The sequence below is a fragment of the Carcharhinus amblyrhynchos genome, chromosome 2 (assembly GCF_965287045.1).
Source record: "Carcharhinus amblyrhynchos chromosome 2, sCarAmb.v2.hapA, whole genome shotgun sequence".
Lineage (NCBI taxonomy): Eukaryota > Metazoa > Chordata > Chondrichthyes > Carcharhiniformes > Carcharhinidae > Carcharhinus > Carcharhinus amblyrhynchos.
Window position 1 is genome coordinate 49831864 of NC_137325.1, and position 16325 is coordinate 49848188.

General features: G+C 43.1%; 1 protein-coding gene across 5 annotated transcripts in view; it reads left to right on the forward strand.

Annotated features, from left to right (window-relative positions):
• Nucleotides 1–16325, forward strand: part of adcy2b (adenylate cyclase 2b (brain)) — a 668382-nt gene that overhangs the window by 281081 nt on the left and 370976 nt on the right. For all 5 annotated transcript variants that reach the window (XR_013888839.1, XM_080205342.1, XM_080205332.1 and 2 more), the window contains exon 2: nt 3894–4421. Coding sequence is in view for 4 of the 5 variants with exons in the window: in XM_080205342.1 (XP_080061468.1) it covers nt 4224–4421 (198 nt within the window). In the remaining variant the exon portion in view is untranslated. The remainder of the gene's footprint in view (nt 1–3893; nt 4422–16325) is intronic.

Genomic DNA, 16325 nt, shown 5'->3' on the forward strand with positions numbered 1-16325 from the left:
ACTGCCTGCAGCTTCTAGAAATAGCTTACACCATTCTTTCAATCTCTAAGTATGTAAGATTGGGCATAAGATTTGGATCACCATCACCCAAAAACCAGGTGAAGTACTCTCCCAATTTCATGCTAGCTGGACACATAGGGAGCAACTCTCCCATCCTGCCATGCTATTTTCTTAGTGCGGCAGGCTGGGAGAGTCGCGTATTGGCCGATCCACAGGATTCACGCATGCATTCCCGATGCGCGCACATCTCCCAGCACCGGATATCCTGCGCAGTCAGGACCATGCTGAAAATCGGTAGGAACAGCAGGTAAGTCATTTAAACCTACTTTTAATCTACTTTAAATGTGATTATCAAGCCCGGGACTGAAGTCTCCAAGCCCGCTCGCATCTCCCACCCCGTCAGTACAATTTCACTCCAGCAGGGTTCAGAATAGCTCACTACTTTCGGGGAAGTAGCGGGAAGACCCTGCTAGAATGAAGGTGGGATAATCAGGACCCTGAGGGCGCCAGACAACAGGGGGCGTTGGACCAGTCTGTGCATCTTGGCACTGTCAAAGGGGCAATATGTCCATGTTCAGGGGGCACCTTGGCGCTGCCCACTGAGCACTGCCAAGGCATGAGACCTAGGGGCGGGGCCTGCTGGGTGGGGACCAGGAGGCAATTGGTGGAGGTGGAGACTCCCGCTGTCACTCTGCATTGGGATCACTGGGGCTGGAGAGGGGCCAGTGATTGGGGCAGGCTGGCGAATGGGTTGGCCTGCCAGGAGGGTGGGTGAGGGAGTGGGGGAGGTGTCTGCATTCTATGGGGAGGTGAGAGGGGGCAGTTGGGAGGATGAAAGTTCAGGGCCCCCCGAGCTGTTAATGATATTCACGATTGTGAACTCTGCGTTGCACAGGGTGTGGGAGATTCTAGCATGAACTCCCACTGGAAAACAATTGTGATATACACCAGTTTTCCCCCAAATTCAGCACTAGAACTTTTTGGGGAAAATCATCCCCATAGAATCATTCTCATACAATTCCGTCCCAAATGTATCTGTACAAGCGTATTTTGCTGTAAAATCAAGGCTGGGATTGAAGAAGCAGCTCAAGTAAGAATCTGGACAATTCTGTCATCCACCTCAATTGGTGAAAGGAAAGCAATGTGGTACCAAAAAGGAAGTTTTATTACAGAGAAAACAAACGTGAGTAGGAAAAGTTGTCGCACAGGAATAGGAGTAGTATTCCAATTTAATTGTGAAATGTTCCTTTTCAGTCAAGATGAAATAGTTGTATGGTTTGGGGAGGAATAATTTTTGTGCTGTTGTGACCTTTAGCTCAGAGAAAATCAGTGTGCAGAACCACCTGACACTAATTTGCATGTCATTAGTTTTACTGTGCCATCTTCAGGGACAGTTAGGTGTAGACATCAGAAAAGTCAGAGAAGAGGTTTGAGTGCAGGTGTTCTCCCAGCACAGATATGGGAAAAAGTAACCGCCATGTTTTCTCTATGCGGCATCAGTTTTTCTGGTTGTATCTGGGATCAGCCCTCCTTTGGTTCTGGATAGTGGAAGGTGTGGGGGATGCAAAATTGTTTTACATGAGTAGTGAGAAATGGGACTCGGTGAACCAGAAGACTGTTTCACACAGCATCTACTTTCCTTTTCCATTGACTTTACATTGATGCAAAATAGGCTGATGACTTGCTATGAGCTCATTTCACAGAACTGCCAGAGTCCAGTCTTACCTGCACCAGTTAAGGAAAAAAATCTGTGATCCTCAAATTAGATTACAAAATGAATTCTCTCCTGTTCCGCTGTGCTTTCCCTTCACCACTTCCTTGCAATTGAATTACATTCCAGGATTGTCCGGATTCTTGTTTGGGCTGCTTCTGCAATCCCACTCTTGATTTTGTAGCACAAATACATTCATACATATGAATATGAAGTTGAGAAATATGTATACTACAGTTTTTTACTGACATGAATAAATTTAAAAACTTGTCATTATTTATCAAAAGTTAAAATAAATATCCTGACTATAAATACTAAATTTCAGATCCTATTTTTGACAAAACACTTCCATTGTGCCTGCTTCTTTATGGTTGCTGCAGCGTTCAGGACCCTAGAAATATTCATGTTTCCTTTCTGCCTGTGTCCAAATAGTGCACTTCTATGTGCACCCAAGATGTACCTGGATCTTTCAGTAAGTCATGGTGCTGAGATTTTGTTCTCAGTGAAGCATTCTGGCGCAAGGTTTTCAAAAATGGTTTCTGGGCAGAACTTTCATGCAGCCAACTATAGAGCTGTACCAGAGAAACCAACTTGAGAGAAACATAGTCCTGATTTCAGTCAACAAAGGGTTACAATTTATCTTCATATACTTGGGATATCAGTGTTGCCCAGCAAAAAAACAGTGACCTACCAGGGCTGTGCCTTCTTTTTCTCTTTAATTTTTTTCAGGGAAATTCTGATCAGTATTAGAACCAAACAGCAAGCCAGTCCAGTGATAGGACCCTAGTGTAGGGTCCGCCTTAATTTAATCATTCCATGACCAACCAGGGCACCTAAAGAGATCATGCACCATGGTTTGCCATTGGATCTTATAGTGGGATTGTAAAAGTCCCAATGGCAGGATAATGGTTCCTGCAGAAAGTGACTGATCTTGTTAAAAACCTACCTTTCCACCTCTTAGCCCACTAAATGATTTTATGGCAGCTTAGTGGCAGTGATCAAAAGCCGAGAGGTCTGCATCCTGTTTGTTCCTTAATTTTCAGGTATAAGTCCTAGCCATTAGAGTGAGTTTCAACCATGCAAACAGCCTGGGGTATGAAAGTTATCTGCTTCTTGCCTCTTAATCATTGTGCAGTGATCCAGCTGTGTGGATTCTGAAAAGAAAAAAATGCACATTTCATTTAGTAGTGAACATTTGCTGTTTGAATTGAAGAATGGCTACTACAGGTAAGAGACCGATACAGCAACTGACACCTCGAGTATTCTACACCTAACTGAGTCACTGCCATCAGAAAAAGAGGGGTAAATGGAGAAATGCAAGGGGGGAAAATGCAAGGGCATCAATAATGCAATATTGGATGCAAAAGTAAAGCAAATTCTCTAAATCAGTACTTTCAGACTATTTAATACAGTTGGGTTTTCTAGATTTTTTCATCTTTTCATCAAACACAAACTGTAACTATAAGTTCCATATTCCAGGCTGGTGGCATTGTAAAAAATGAATACAACATAACTGCCTTTAGATCAAACAATCTTGTGAATTTCCATGAATCACAGACATGAGAACAAACATAATCAAACCATAAAATAATCTATTTGACCAATTTAAAACAAACCACTTAAACTGCCCTGTAATAAATGTAATTAAGTGAAATTTGACAGATTACTCATCTCAAATGGTGCAGCTGGTGTATTTGTCTTTTCAACCCCCAATTCGCATATCCTGTAAATGTGCAAAGTTGTATTCCCCCAGTAGCAGAGGATTGACTATTTGAAAGCACAACAAGCTGTGTTGTTGATGGATGAGTTGCTATTTACTCAGCTTCTTATAGCAGCTGTGGAAATGACACACAATCCCCTGTTATAAGTAATATTTCTCTGGTGCAGATGTCATATTGTTCCTTTGTTATACACATGCAACCTGCATGAAATAAGTTTTTTTGTGATGTATTATGTATATCCGTGTTGCTTCAGATTATGCTGATAAATCCTGAAAATACTAGAGGGAAAACACATAACTGCTATTCATTTTATAGGATTACATTTTAATTATTCTACCAGCTTGGAAAAGAATCTCTCCAAGGTCTATTAGGTTCATGATCTAATTTAGTTTTTCCTTGCATGTAGCTACATGTGATGCAGTAATGAGTTAACTAATTGTAAATATCTTTTTTTTTCCTAGGTTGTACTTTCTGGAAGACAAATGAGGGATTAATCATAAAAGAAAATAGGAATTAAATGTTTTTCATGAAGCCTTCAATCCATTGAAAATCACTTGCTATTGGTGTTTGACATTAATTATTAGAGGGGAAATAGTTCTTTAGGATGATGCGCTTCAATTGAGATGAGTGCACCCTCTGCTCTGCACACCGGTCTAGCTTGCAGTCTGCTTTTATTTCATCACAGCTCAACATGTTGCTTCAGCGATACAGTTTAAGTGTGCTCCCTCGGCTGCACCTTGCTGACTGTGTGCCAGTTAATTGAGAGTTGAAAATCATAATTGCGCATTTCTATGTGGCAAGACACAATGAGGAGAAGAAGATATTTGCTTAATAGAACTGATGATGCCCCCGTCAAACAAAAGTCAACCGACTGGCTGTATGAGTCTTATTACTGCATGAGCCAGCAGCATCCTTTGATTGTTTTCTTGCTTCTGATTGTGATGGGAGCCTGTTTGTCACTACTGGCTGTCTTCTTTGCTTCAGGGCTGGTAAGATCCTTTCTGCTTCAACACTATCTGAAATTATTTGTAAAATAGGTCAACTTCTATTATTTTGAGATTTTATTTGAAAAACTATGATTGTGTTCATATGTTATATTTTTCGTTTTGTGCTTTGTCTATTTTAATGACTTGCACATTTTTTCAGGGTTATGGTTTTTTTATAACTGGCAATGAGAATCGTTGCATACAATTATTTGGCAGTGAAAATGTACTGTCAAATTGTAGAGTTATTTACCTGATCTAAAGCCAGTCAGAATGCACATAGAGAAGTGCCTGTGCACTTCTGTACGTGCAGCATCCTAACATATAATGTGTTCCAAAGTTCTTACAACTTTTGTATCGTGTAGAAAGGGAAAAAACAAAATGCTAACAGTTGAAGAATAACACAAATAGAAATTCCATGTTTTTATATGTATTATTAATCTGATTGAAAGCATTACTGTGCACCTTTGGAGTGTCAGTGCTTGCGTAAAAAAGACCGCTAAGTCCATGTCCTTAAATCCAGTTGACAATTGCCGTCTCACACTGACATCCAAAGACTGTTTAGAGTTCTGTTAATTACAGAAATATTCTAATGGGAAAATTTTAAAAATTTGAATGCTTGAAAATAGTATCAAAATGTTGAAGAGCAAAGAAAGAGTTAACTTCAGAACACAATGAATTATTGTTTTCAAAGGACATGTGGAATAAACAAGTTTATTGCAACCAAACTTTTGTGAATAAAAGATCTTCATCATATTGTCTGTTCTAAAACATCAACTACAACAATAATTTCTGCAGAAAGATGGCTTATTCCTTTTTGAATCTTAATCCAACAGTTGGGCAGGATTGTGTTTATTCGGAATGATGCTAGAAACAATTGTTCCCTCATGTGTAATGACCTAATATTTCTCACGACTAGCAACAGTGTGGATTTGCGTTAATCGCTAGTGGAGGGGGCAGGGATGTAATAATGCATGAAACTTTCCTGTAGCAAGTAGCACTGACACTATACTGCTGGAAACCCATCTTTGCGAAATAGACAGTCACTTTGCACAGTTCATAGTTAGAAAAGCTTAGTTATGCTTTATCGTTGCATTAAACTGAAAGATGAAATGGTCAGAGGGAAAATGTATTCCTGTTGCAGCAGACCTTAGAAATGATAATTTTCACCAAAATGGAATATCCACAAAACTTGTAAATTAAGATTCAAAATCTCCAGATTTATGCATGCCTTCTTCAGCAGCATATTGATTTGATACATGTTACAGTGATCCATCATGGAAGACCATAGCCAGAAAAGCAAGGGGAATTGTCTTTTAAATGACCATTCATATATATACTTGACCACCCATCCCTTTTATTTTTGTTGCCACTGATTTAAAAAAATATTCATCATAGTCACATTCACACCAGGACATCTTAGAGCTCTTCACAATTAACTCATTTTAGAAGTACAGTTTCTGTTATTATCAGTGCAATGTGTTTTGTAATCTGAAATGTACTCAGGATCTCTCCTTTTAAACATACATGAAGCAACTTTCAAAGTACCATACATCAAGAAGTTGTTTTGCAAAGGAACCAAACAAAGGCTATTGAGTCAAAAGTAACACAATACATGTTCAAGGCTCTGAAGAGCCAGAATTGCATAACCAACTGAGACTACACTAGATCAAAACTGAGAAATACAATAATAATTAAAGATTAATGAATTGTGCATGCTACTGGAGCCACAGGGCCTGTTCTGAGCTCTCTGACATCTTTGTTTTACCAAGATTCCAACACTTCATTCATGTTCACAATGGCAAAATTGTTTATGCTGAGCTTCAAGATCAAAAGTAATTTCCACCCAATCTGTGATATTGAACTCCTTTCAAGGTACTGGTATAGTGGAATGGTAGTACATTGGCCTAGTTCTAAAACCTCAAACTCATATAATTTCCTTTAATTCAGTGCATGTTATAAAGTTTGATCATTGTGCACAACAGTATATTTGACCTCTTCTGCTGGTAAACAATGTAAGTAAATATATATGCAGTCAGGTTATATTGACCGTACTGTAGCTCACTCCAATATTTACTACAACCCCTGTGCATACAGAGTCTCATACATGGTGTAATGTAAATGCTGTTGTGAAGTCAAAGTTCAGTTTTCACAGCCTCCCAGTACATAACATTATCCAATGTGAAGATACAAAAATAAACAAAATCAAAAATATGAAATGCTAAAAAGCAAAAAGGTACAGTGAAAATAAAAGACAGAGCATCTTGAGGGGAATTACTTGATAGAGCAGATGCAGCACGGTTTCATTAAGGGGAAGTTGTGTCTGACAAATTTACTGGAGTTCTATGAGGATGTGTCTAGGGCGGTGGATAGAGGAGAGCAGGTGGATGTGGTCTTTCTTGATTTTCAGAAGGCGTTTGACAAGGTACCTCACAAGAGGTTATTGCAGAAGGTCAGGGGACATGGAGTTGGGGGTAGGGTGTTAGCGTGGATAGAGGACTGGTTGTCAAATAGGAGGCAGAGAGTGGGGGTCAATGGGTACTATTCGGATTGGCGGTTGGTGACTAGTGGAGTGCCCCAGGGGTCGGTGCTGGGGCCTCAGCTATTTACCATTTATATAGATGATCTGGAGGAGGGAACCGAGTGTATGGTTTCGAAATTTGCTGATGACACCAAGATTGGTGGAACGGCAAATTGCGCAGAGGGTGTGGAGAGTCTGCAGAAGGATCTAGATAGGCTGGGCGAATGGGCCAGGAACTGGCAAATGGAATTTAATGTTGGCAAGTGTGAGGTGGTCCACTTTGGTAGGAATAATGGTAGGAAGGATTATTACTTACGTGGAGAAAAACTGCAGCAGGCGACTGCAGAGGGACCTCGGGGTCCTTGTGCATGAGTCGCAAAAACCCAGCTTGCAGGTACAGCAGGTGGTCAGGAAGGCAAATGGGATGCTGGCCTTCATAGCGAGGGGGATTGAATATAAAAGTAGGGAAGTCTTGCTGCAGCTGTATAGGGCATTGGTGAGACCGCAGCTGGAGTACTGTGTGCAGTTTTGGTCGCCGTACTTACGCAAGGATATTTTGGCCTTGGAGGGAGTGCAGAGGAGGTTTACTAGGCTGATGCTGGAGTTGAGGGAGTTGAGCTATGAGGAGAGGCTGAATAAACTAGGCTTGTACTCGTTAGAGTTTAGAAGAATGAGGGGAGATCTCATTGAGACGTATAAGATGATGAATGGGATGGATAGGATAGAGGTGGAGAGGCTCTTCCCGCTCAGAAAGGACAGTAGGACTAGGGGGCACAGCCTCAAGATAAAGGGAGGGCGGTTTAGAACGGAGTTGAGGAGGAACTTCTTCACTCAAAGGGTGGTGAATCTCTGGAAATCTCTGCCCGTTGAGGTGGTGGAGGCTGCCTCGCTAAATATTTTTAAGACGCGGGTTGATGGGTTTTTGATAAGAGAGGGGATTAAGGGTTATGGGGAGAGGGCGGGAATGTGGAACTGAGCCACGACAGATCAGCCATAATCTTATTGAATGGCGGGGCAGGCTCGAAGGGCCAGATGGCCTACTCCTGCTCCTATTTCTTATGTTCTTATGTTCTTATGAAATGAAAACAAGAGATCAAATGCATTAATGAGAATAAATGCAAAGGACATTAAGAACCAAAATATGACAAAGAAACAGATATAAAACCCCAAATCTTCCCATATCTGGATTGTTGGAGATTGGATGTAAGTTGGGAGATGTGTCACAACCCTGTAGTAATCCTGGCACACATTCACAGAAATTGCCCAGGAAGAATAAACTTTCAGTTGGCTGGTTTCTGCTGCCTGGAACAATGAGCTCAGAGTCTGGGCCAGAAATGTGGAACTTACCTGCACACTTACCCTGGTTATGTTCCATTGTTGAAAACTGGTTTAACTCAGGCATGGTGGCACAGTAGTTAGCACTGCTGCCTCACAGCACTACAGATCCAGATTCAGTTCTTGGCTTGGGTGACTGACTGTGTGGCGTTTGCTCGTTCTTCTCATGTCTGCATGGGTTTCCTGTGGATGCTCTGGTTTTCTTCCACAGTTAAAGATGTGTAAGTTTGGTTGATTGGCCATGATAAATTGCCCCTTAGTATCAGGGGATTAACAGGGTAAATATGTGAGGTTAGAGGATAGGGCGTGGACAAGCTGAATTGACCCTGAATTATTTATTTAAATATAGTGGGCAAGCTTCAGTTTCAGTGCCTGCCCCACTCCGTGTTATGGGGGTGAGCTGGGGGGTATGGACGGGAAGGTGATGGAATAGGTCCCCAACCTATTCTATGTGCCCTTCCCATAGGAAACATACCCGCCATGGGGGAGGCACGTAGAATTCAGTCTATCCATCACCCATTCATCCATACACGTACCCACACATTTACTGATGACCTGAGAACTTTGTTAAAAACTTACCTGAATATGGCAGCTACTGTCTGAAAATGAGATGTGTCCTCTCTTCATTTATCTTTTGTGCTTAATGGTTGTCCTTGTGGATGTCTGTGCTGACCCATTAATACTTCAGTTGGAATTGAAAGTCCTGGCTGAAAGATCACACAAGGGTCACGGCATAAAATCTTTAGCGGGCAGCATTAATAAGCCAGCATCCATCTGGCTGGCAGATCTGGACCAAAGAATTTGGTAAGGAGAATTAAACCACACAAACATGAAACAGAATTAAAGAATAGTACAAAGGAATGTTAAGAGAATTCCAATTTCCTTTCTGAGCTATGTATAAGAAAATCATAAATGCATTTTGTAGCACAATGCAATTTTCCCCCAAAGAAATTAAACAGACAGACACAGACATTTAACTTGAGCTCAAGAAAATGGATTGTGAAAATTTATTGAGCCTGATTTCAAACTGTAGAGGCAGAATTCTCCCAAAATATTCCTAGGTTTCATAACCTAGTTTGAATAAAGGAGCAATTCGTGCCAGCCTAATTTGTGCACCGCAGTCCACCGGCACTTAGAGCACCGAAAGAGCCACCATGTGAATCATGCTGTATTCGAGTCTCCAGGTGTGTGACTCCCCAAAGTGGTCACAGCTGTGTGCATTAACAAGAGGGAGCTGCATTTAAACATTCCCCTTGCAGTCACAACCAGGAACAGGGCACTGCACAGACTAACCTGACAGTTCATTGAGGGAGAGCTCAGACTGCTGCTGGATGCTTTGGAAGAGAGGTGGGCCATCTTGTACCCCGGGAGGGAAGATGGCCCAGGAGAAGGACTCCATTGTGACCTGGGAAGCAGTGGATATGGCAGTTGTGCCCATGGACTGATACACAGAAACAGCAGCCAATGCCAGAAGAAATGAACAACCTCATTCAGGCTGCAAGGGTGAGTATCCACCCATCTTGTCCTGGCATCAATCCCACTAGCAACACTTGGAATATCCACCTCCACCCACTCCCAGATACCCCATGGCCATCCAGCACCCTGTGCCCCCCTCCACAAATCCCTCTGGCATGCCTGTTACAACCCCTGCCAGTTGAGGCAAGGTGCGGAGCCGCCCCATCTAATCTACACCCCCCCCCCCACCATTTCCAACAATCATCAAGTCCTCAATCGTCCCCTTATATCTCTATTGGGAAAGATGAAACAAAGCTGCAGAGAGCAGGAGAAGACGTGGTAGAATTCCCAAGTTGCATCACCGGACTCCCTTTGAAGGAATAAGCGATGGATTACACAGGGGAACCACCTGAGAGGGGCGTGAGCAACTGTGATGTTGGCGTGCACCACAGATGATCCAAAAAACCTTCATCGATTTGGATCTTTCAGAAGTATGGGCGGAGTTGCCCAGATACTCATCCCTCCCTTGCACTTGCCCATGTGCCTTCTCTTGCAGGAGCATCACCAGATGAAACAGGGTCCTTAGGAGTTGGTGCCCCCACCCCCCCCCAGCCACCCTGTGCCCTTGTAGGCCCACCCCCGTATGATCCCCACAAGCATCTCAGAGGAAAGCACTGAGGAAACAACCCTGACCAGGTGTCAAAGGCATTTCCTGCACCATCCGCTAGCACAGGGACACACTCCTCAGTGAGTGGAATTAGCAGATAGGCTCCAGAGTCAATTTCTGGTGAGCTCCACAGAACTACAGATGCAGATCAGGTGGAGATGGAAACATCCAAGGGATTGGACAGGCAGAAGTCTGTTGGACCCAATGACACAGCTAGCACCCAGCCAGATACCAGGTTACCAGAAAAGGTTCTCACAGAACTGCTGGAGATGCAGAAGCAAAGAAGGTGACTACAGGAGACAGTGTCTCAGACATTCCAGCAGCTGCAAGGCTGTTTGCAGGAGTCCAACAGCCTTCAGGTGAAGGAGATGGTGGCAGCATTGTGCGGTACCCAGGGCAATATTGCACAGCTCGCAACCACTGTAGAAAGCCGGGGGCAGGAAAGATAGCCATGGGTGGCAAGGTCCAAGGCATGGCTGATTCGCTGAGGCCTCAAGAAGTTGACCAGTTTCAAAGGGCAGTTGCCGAGGGGCTTCAGAGCTTGGCCCAGACTCAGAGGGTTATCGCTGAGGGCTCGCACAACATGGTGCAGACGATGTTGGACCTCCTGGACTGGCAGCGCCAGGTGACACAGAGATTTCTGGAGCTTACTCTAGCTGCCTTGTCATCTCATGGAATATCCCAGAGGCCCATGAGCACCCCAGGGATGGAGAAAGTCCTGGAGCCCATGTTCACCAGGAGATGGCAGCCTTCCCCAGGACTTCTGAATCCCCCCGTTCTGACACCGGTGCATCTCTCAGGCAGCAAGCTCAACTGGGTGGCTGAATCCTGAAAGTTGACCAGGGCCCTCCATGTCCCAGCCCTCCATGGAGTACCCTCAAGGGCGTCAAAGGCCACAGGGTGTGGAACACAACTGATCACCTCCACCTCTGATGTGCATCCTGGGGAATCACTTAGACGTAGTGGCAGGCCCTGTAAAATGAAAAAAGTTGCAATGTCGCCAAGAGGGCACAGACACTGTAGTGGATAATTACAACTGTGGATAATAACAATCAGAGATTATTGCACTCCACAGTTGCAACTGCTTTGTCTGTGATCCATCTCCCATGGAGAGGATAGTACTCCCACTTGCACCTGTAGAGGCATGGAGCATCATGCACTGTGGGAGAGCGCATTCGACCTATCAAATCTGAACCGAAAATGACTACCATTGAAGTCACGTGAATACCATCTCCCAGAATCTATGCCTTATCCGTGGGAGCTGTGGTTCTCCCAGGGCTCAGCCGAGTGTGTAGGAATGTTCATAAGGTTAAGGGCCTCTTATACCGTCCCAGGCAGCACATATCACAGAGATTTCCCAACTGAGAAGTGGCAGGATAGAGGGTGCAACATTAGTGGCATTTGACCTCGACCTCTAGAACGTCTTTGGGAGTCTTTCAGCAGGCAGGGAAAATGCTCACTACATGATCTCAACCCACCCCAGCGGCAGTACCCAGCCCAGCCCGAGCCCCCCCCCCCCGCAAAACTCCAGTGGCCATGGGGGCTGCCCTGCCCCATCCCACACCATGGCAGTGGCTGACCCACCCTCTTGTGAAGGTTGGTGTACAATGTTCTCACCTCCTCACTCTCCTTTACAACTGTTGTGCCTGAACCACACCTTATAGCAGCAGTAGTGATTCGCACTGGTGTGGCATCATGCCAGAGAGATGGGTACATTCCAGGGGGTTATGGGTCGCATGATAATTTCACTAATGAGATTGAAATGCAGACAATCTCATGCTAATCAGCTTCGTGTCATTTGTGGGTGAGAATGGGTGTAAAAGAGCCCTGGAGAATTGTAAACTGCATCCCCCTCCCCTCACTGGTGAGAATCGCATTCTACCATAAGATTGCAACCCACAGCTTGCAAAAAACAAACAGTGAGTGCCATTCACTTCTGTTTTCTTGTTCATTTGGCACTTCGAAATTTTTTGTTAAATTGCGCACTGTATTTTTAAGCTTTTCAGCTGCTTCTCAGCTGTATTTTTCCTCTGCACTAAACTCTTCAACCCATGCATTTTATTTATCTGATGAGGTCAACTGACATCTCATGGTTTACTTCAATATTGTCCCCCTCATTTTGTGGCCCATGGTGCTTTTTAGCAGATGTGATGAATTTTCTTTGGGGTCTACGCTCCAACAACTTGGAGTTTATATATCTGTCAAAGCCTTTTAATATCTCACCAAATGCTGTTGAGTATTGATCTATGTATTAGCAAATGAACTAAGAATTAATAAAAACTTTCCAACTTGTACTTCTTCTGGTTCTTTATTTAATCATGTAAGTCTTTTGTAAACTAAAATTAGTCTTCTCCAATAGTTTTTATCCTTTGGCCTGGTTTAGCCAATTCCTTTTCCAAAATTTAACTGGCTCTTTTAATTTTCTGTCCATGGCTTTTTTTTTATAGCTTTAAATGTCATTGCCCCTTTAAGGCTACCACTGAAGTGACCTTTTCTTTACCCATGCTATCTGCAGTTGTTGGTTTCTTCTCTTTGAGTTTCCTATGCTTACACACTCTTGATGGGCTCTTTGGTGATTAGCCACTTCTCTCATTTTTAATTTTTAAAATTTCAAAATACTAATATTTCCTTTTTGGCAATTCATATTTTCTTTGGTCCCTGGAGGTTCTTTTTATTTTGAGCGTGTTAAACTTTGGGAGATGTGGTGGGTGCAGGCTTTATAAAATATTATGAGCTGCAGCATTTTCACTTCTGTATAAAAAAGCAGGGACCTGACTGAAAAGGCTTCTCTTTCTCTTAAACTCTGTGCTGTCTTTTTCTTTTTTTAGCTGTTCTCTGCATGTTTCGCTCTTTAACTCTGCAGTTTTTCTGCATTCTGCCTTTTTTTTATCCAGTTTCTTTAGCTTCCAGCTGTCTTCCTGTTTCTTTTATCTGCTGAGCACCTGAGAATGCCACCTATTTTGTAATGTAAGTATAACTACTTCAAAATTTTCTCACCGTCTTGTAAATTGACCAGGCTCTTGGATTATGCATCATTCAGTGCCTTGCAACCTTTGTATTTTTGCTCACTATTTTATGATCTGACCAGATTTCTTGACTTAGGGTCTTGCAATTTGTTTTATATTTTTTCCTTACTCACCTTTATTACCTGACCAGGTTCTTTTATTCTGCAGCACTCTTGCAATGGACTTCCACTCACTTGGGTAGTTTTCTCAACTTCTAAGTCTGTAACAAAGCTTCTTCAACTTTTCTTCAATTTTTCTTCTTAGACACACGTCTCTCAAGACTGGCTTCAGCTGCTTGTAGTCTTTCATACCTTGGAATTCATTTCTAGGTTTGCAATTTAAAATGCTGATCACTATGTTGTATTACGGTGCCACTGCTGATCACAATGTTGCATTATAGTGTTGGCCATGGACCGTTCCTGCAGTCCTTTTTCAGCTGCTCAGTGCTGGCAGCATAATACAACACTGTATTGTCAGCAAACTTAGTTCAATATGTTACACTCATTCTGCTCATCTAAATTATTCTTTTGGTTCCCTGAAGTTTGAAATAGTCACACTTTTACAGTAAAAGTGTTGGAGCTTCAACAATGTATTTCTTGCAGCCTTCCAAGCGGTTGGTAGACTGATAAATTATTGCTTGGCACCTGACTGCAGTATAGCATTAAATGTGGTACCCTGGATGTAAATTCTCACAATGATTAGTTCCTGGCTCCTTATGAATAATATGACGATACAACATTAAATCATTAATGTAAATTGCAAATAGCTGAAAACCAAATACTAGTCTTGTGGTACTATTCACCATTTATATAGATGATCTGGAGGAGGGAACCGAGCGTATGGTGTCGAAATTTGCTGATGACACCAAGATTGGTGGAACGGCAAATTGTGCGGAGGGTGTGGAGAGTCTGCAGAAGGATCTAGATAGGCTGGGCGAATGGGCCAGGAAATGGCAAATGGAATTTAATGTTGGCAAATGTGAGGTTGTCCACTTTGGTAGAAATAATGGTAGGAAGGACTATTACTTACGTGGCGAAAAACTGCAGCATGCGACGGTGCAGAGGGACCTCGGGGTCCTTGTGCATGAATCGCAAAAACCCAGCCTGCAGGTGCAGCAGGTGGTCAGGAAGGCTAATGGGATGCTGGCCTTCATAGCGAGGGGGATTGAATATAAATGTAGGGAGGTCTTGCTGCAGCTGTATAGGGCACTGGTGAGGCCGCAGCTGGAGTACTGTGTGCAGTTTTGGTCGCCGCACTTACGCAAGGATATTTTGGCCTTGGAGGGAGTGCAGAGGAGGTTTACTAGGCTGATTCTGGAGTTGAGGGGGTTGAACTATGAGGAGAGGCTGAATAAACTAGGCTTGTACTCGTTAGAGTTTAGAAGAATGAGGGGAGATCTCGTTGAGACGTATAAGATGATGAATGGGATGGATAGGATAGAGGTGGAGAGGCTCTTCCTGCTCAGAAAGGACAGTAGGACTAGTGGGCACAGCCTCAGGATAAAGGGGGTGCGGTTTAGAACGGAGTTGAGGAGGAACTTCTTCACTCAAAGGGTGGTGAATCTCTGGAATTCTCTGCCCGTTGAAGTGGTGGAGGCTACCTCGCTCAATATTTTTAAGACGAGGGTTGATAGGTTTTTGATAGGCAAGGGGATTAAGGGTTATGGGGAGAGGGCGGGAATGTGGAACTGAGCCACGACAGATCAGCCATGATCTTATTGAATGGCGGGGCAGGCTCGAGGGGCTAGATGGCCTATTCCTGCTCCTATTTCTTATGTTCTTATGTACTACACTAGTTTTAGCTTGCCAACCCCAAAATGTCTTATTGATTTCCAAATCTCTGTTTCACTTTCAGTAGTCATGATGTGGGTATGCCGACGTTGGACTGGCGTAAACACAGTAAAAAGTCTGACAACACCAGGTTTTAGTCCAACCTATTTATTTGATAATATACTCACTAGCTTTCGGGGTTACCCCCTTCGTCAGGTGAATGGAGAGTTCTCTCCATTCACCTGACGAAGGGGGTAACCCCGAAAGCTAGTGAGTATATTATCAAATAAATAGGTTGGACTAAAACCTGGTGTTGTCAGACTTTTTACTCACTTTCAGTAACCAATTTTCAATCCATGCCTCAAGCTACTTCAAATCCCATAAATCCAAGTTTTGCTTAATAACAGCCTGTTGGCACCTTTTCAAATGCTTTTAGTATATCCAAACTTACTAAATCCACTGGTTCCTCTTATCCATCTTGGTAATTACATTCTCAAACAATTCTAATGGATTAGTCAAATGTGATTTTCCTTTAATAAATTTTTGTTGACTCTATAGTCTGCACTCTTACCATATTCCTAATAGTAGATTTAATCATTTTCCTATGAGTAATGTAGGGACAAGCCTATTATTCCCTGTTGTTTCTCATTCTCCTTTAGATGCTGATGGAGGTAGGAGGGGATGCAGGTGAATGCCTAAAAGTATGGTTCCAGTTAGTGTGCTGGGTTATTGTTGCTGTTTCTGGTTCCAGTAAAATTACTGACAATGCGGGAATGTGGACCCTGGAAACCTGGCCAAATCAAGAATGAGGCCAATTATCTTAGTAACAAGCTGAAAGTCAACTCAATAAGGATCAGTTTGGGATTACAGGGAGGGACACGCACAGGTTGCACACTGGGTCATGTTCAGGCCAGATACATGACGGTGACAATAGATTGGGGAATCAATCGTGAACATACCATGAACATAGGCTGGCCCCTCAAAGGGATCACGACAGAAAGGGACATTCATCCATTAGCATACAGGGGCATTGAATGTGTAGATGCTGCAGGAAAATTGGTCTGAATATGTTCGAGTAATGCATGAAATTGTGATTCTTGGAATTGCAGGAGTTACAAGAGGAGTCCCAGACATTGCTGGGAGCCCTGCTGAGTGCAA